This window comes from Gastrolobium bilobum, unplaced genomic scaffold (genome assembly GCF_033153095.1).
Source record: "Gastrolobium bilobum isolate Gb01-03AN ecotype WA unplaced genomic scaffold, APGP_CSIRO_Gbil_v1 utg251380, whole genome shotgun sequence".
NCBI lineage: Eukaryota > Viridiplantae > Streptophyta > Magnoliopsida > Fabales > Fabaceae > Gastrolobium > Gastrolobium bilobum.
This window is the reverse complement of record NW_026898773.1, coordinates 55655-59552: the sequence shown is the minus strand read 5'-3', so window position 1 is coordinate 59552 and position 3898 is coordinate 55655. Positions and strand designations below refer to the sequence as shown.

Below are 3898 nucleotides of genomic sequence, written 5' to 3'. Positions count from 1 at the left end.
TCTGAATGGCATCACTGGTTGGGCATCAATCCAAGCTAGACATGCTTCTACCTCCTCTTCATCAATTGCACCTTCTTCTGCTATAGCAACTTCCAAGGGCTCCTTCTCAGTTTTTGTCTCATGTTGTTGTAGCAGCTCTTCATCAGCATCTTATATTGCAGCACACTCCTCCTTTTGACTTGGATACTTCAATGCATTTAACACATTGAAAGTTATCTACTCATTATTGACTCTCATAGTCAGAGCTCCTTTTTCAACATCAATAAGAGTTCTTCCAGTAGCTAAGAATGGTCTACCTAAGAGCAAAGGTACCTCCCTATCTGCTTCAAAATCAAGAACAATGAAGTCAGCAGGAAATATAAATTTATCCACTCTTACCAACACATTTTCAATTTTTCCTTCAGGGTAAGTGATGGATCTGTCAGCAAGTTGTAGGGTGACAGTGGTTGGACGTGCTTCTCCAATTCCCAGTTTGGTGAAAATACTCTTGGGCATAAGATTAATGGATGCACCAAGATCACATAGTGCCTACCCAACATAGGTGTTACCAATTGAGCAAGGGATTGTGAAAAGCCCTGGATCCTTCAATTTAGGTGGTAACTTGTTCAAGAACCTGTTACTTTCTTGAGTGAAAGCTATTGTCTCATATTCCTTGACTCCCCTTTTTCTTGACAAGATGTCTTTCATGAACTTTGCATAGCTAGGCATCTGTTCAAGAGCCTCTACCAATGGAACATTGATATGCAATTGCTTCAGCACGTCCATGAACCTTTTGAATTGCTTGTCATCTTGCTGCTTATGAAGCCTCTGAGGAAAAGAAGGTGGTGGTCTACTTGCTTTGTCAGCAGGCTGACTATGTTGCTCTCTTGCTGCAGCTTTCTGTGCTGGACTTTTGGTCTGTTTGTCAACCTGTTGCTCTCCAATTTCTTCTTCCACAGCAACCTGCTCTCCTTCGTTCTGGCCTTCTGACTCCTTCATCTTGTGGTAGTCTTTAATATGTTCTGGTTCTTCTACAGCCTTTCCACTCCTTAATGCTATAGCCGTGATCTGCTCTTTCCCTTCTCTCCTTGGATTTTCAGTGTTGCTAGGCAGTGTGCCTACAGGTCTGCTCCTCATGGCATCAACTAACTGCCCTACTTGATTCTCCAAGTTCTTTATTGATGCTGATTGACTCTGAATAGTAGCATCATTCCTTGCCATGAAGTCTTTCAGCATATTTTCCAACGAACTAGAGTTGTCAGATTGCTGTCGAGTTTGTTGGTATTGCTGTTGTGGCTGCTGCTGCTGAAATGGTGGCCTTGGCATCTGCTGTGCTGGAGCATAGTTTGATCCTTGTTGTTGCCCTTGAGAGTAAGGCAAGTTGTTGTTGTTCCCCCATCCTTGATTGTAGGAGTTTGAATATTGATTGTTCCTGTTGTAATTTCCTACAAAGAACACTGATTGAGGATTTTGAGGGCAGTCATCATAAATATGGGGACCAGTACAGAAAACACATGTTACAACATTAGAAGTATTAGAAATAACATGTGCTTGTTGTGGTTGTGCTTTAGCATCAGTGCTCAAATTCAAATTTTTGAGGGTATTAGTCAAAGAGGAAATGTGTGCTGATAGTGATGATATAGCATCCAGCTCAAGCACTCCTGAAACCTTCTGCTGTGCAATTGTCCTCTCAGATGGCCATTGATAGTTGTTATTTTCCATCCTCTCCAGAATTTCATAGGCCTCTGTAAAGGTCTTATCCAAGAGAGATCCTCCAGACGATGCATCCACTATGCCACGGGTTTGCTCATTCAGCCCATTATAGAAGGTTTCCATTTGAAGCCATTCGGGTATGCCATGGTTGAGATATTTCCGTAGCAGTTCTTTGAACCTATCCCAGCTTTCATATAATGACTCTCCTTCTCTCTGCTGGAATGATGTGATCTCACTCCTTAGTTGAGCTGCCTTAACTGGAGGGAAGAATTTGACTAAAAACTTTTCAGCCAAATCTTCCCATCTTCTCATTGAATTAGAGGCTAGAGTGCTCAACCAAGTCTTAGCCCTGTTGGCTAATGAATAAGGAAATAGCTTCAACTTAATTGCATCAGTTGTGACTCCTTGGATTTTGAAGCTATCTGCCACATCCATGAAATTTTTCAAGTGCAGATGTGGATCTTCACTTGGCATTCCATTGTATTGGCCAATTGTCTGCAGCATGCGGAACATCACGGGTTTTAGCTCAAAGTTTGCTGCTGCAACCTCAGGTTGCACAATCCCCGAATGGAGATTGTTGAGTGTGGGGACTCCATGTGATCTGATCGGTGTCTCATCTCGTCCATCCCCATTCACAGATCCTTCTACTTCTATGTCTGCAGTTTTAGGTATTGCTACATCTCTGTTCTGTCTCTGCCTCCTTCTTCTTGCTCGAAAGGTTCTTTCAATCTCTGGATCAAATGCAGCTTCTGCTTGATTAGGAGGTCTGTTCATAAACTAGCTGAGGTACCTGATGGGACAGACAGAAGATAGGATTTTAAATATCACTTCACAAAAAGAAAATAGCTTTATAATAATCTCCGGCAACGGCACCAAAAACTTGTTATGCAATTTCGTAATCAATTAAATCACACAAAAACGCAAGTTCACGTATCAACAAGTAATAGAGTGGATGTGTGAGCCCAGATATCGTTCCCACAGAGATTATATAATGCTATAGCTTTCGTTAAACAATCAAGGTAACAAAGATGATTTGTTGAAAAACTAAAGACTAAATTAACACTTAAAGGTAAAGCAAAGTAAACTAAGGCTACTGATTAACTAAACAAGAATTCAGTATCAAAAGAAGTGTTCAAATGTGTCAAGACAGATTAGGATCAATTTCCCCATTATTGTAATATAAACAGAATGCAGTAACCATGCTACAACAATTATCCAAACAGTAACCAGAACACCAATGCATGCAAGGGCTCTCACCAACAATACATTTATACTAAGTCCCATATTTCTATGGCCAACAAAGTTATGAGTCCATTAAGCTCAAGTTCCAATTGGTTTTGTGGTGCAAGTGATTTCTCTACTCACAATTACCTAATATTACTTAATTAAACCACAATGCTTAATAACATTCAGGAAATATCTATATCTCTATAACATACATCCTAATTATCTTGCAACCCTCTCTCGATGAATCGACAAGATTAAAGAAAAATATAACACTTTATTAAGCAACTGAAAGGAAAATCATGTAGCAAAGTTTAGGCAATACTGTTTACATCCCAATAAGGGTACTCTATCACCCAATGCTAATAAATTAGCCCATAATATGGTGATCAGAAACAATATGGAAGAATAAGACTCCATAGATCTAAAGTAAAGAAAATAGGGACGATGTTGTAGCACTGCTATCGCAGCAACCGTGAGCTCCACCACCATCAACCTTGCCTCAACTGCCAGAATAGTGTAGCAAGATGTTGGGTTCAATGATCTCTCAATTGAACTTCAGCATCCTCCTTTGATCCGCGAGATTTCTCCCTACGAACCCTCAAATTCCTCCCAAGTGTTTCATCCACTTTCTCTCCCTAAAATTGCCTCCAAATGGGTGTCTCAAAATATATCAGCCGTACGTTCTCTGTGTAGAGTTCGTTCCTTTATAGCTTTGACATTCTGGGCTTTAATCATCTCTTCCAGTCCATGCAAATTATCACTCAAAGCTGTCTTGTGATTGATTGAGATTGGCACTCTGTTTTGCTGTCAAGGTGATAGCATGTGTTATGGCATGTCTCACATGATTCTTTCCATATTTACAATTCAAATTTGAATTCGATCTGTAATCATTGATTTGATGAAGATAATCTTGTGATTTCTTGATGATGTTGAGCGCGTCTTCCAATCAGATCTTTTCGTACACGTTCAGAAGCTTCAT

General features: G+C 40.2%; 1 protein-coding gene across 1 annotated transcript; it reads right to left on the bottom strand.

Annotated features, from left to right (window-relative positions):
• Positions 1–528: 528 nt before the first annotated feature.
• On the bottom strand, positions 529–2466 carry LOC133283987 (uncharacterized). Its single transcript, XM_061480923.1, has one exon. The coding sequence runs from the start codon at positions 2464–2466 to the stop codon at positions 529–531; it is 1938 nt and encodes a 645-aa protein (XP_061336907.1).
• Positions 2467–3898: the final 1432 nt, after the last annotated feature.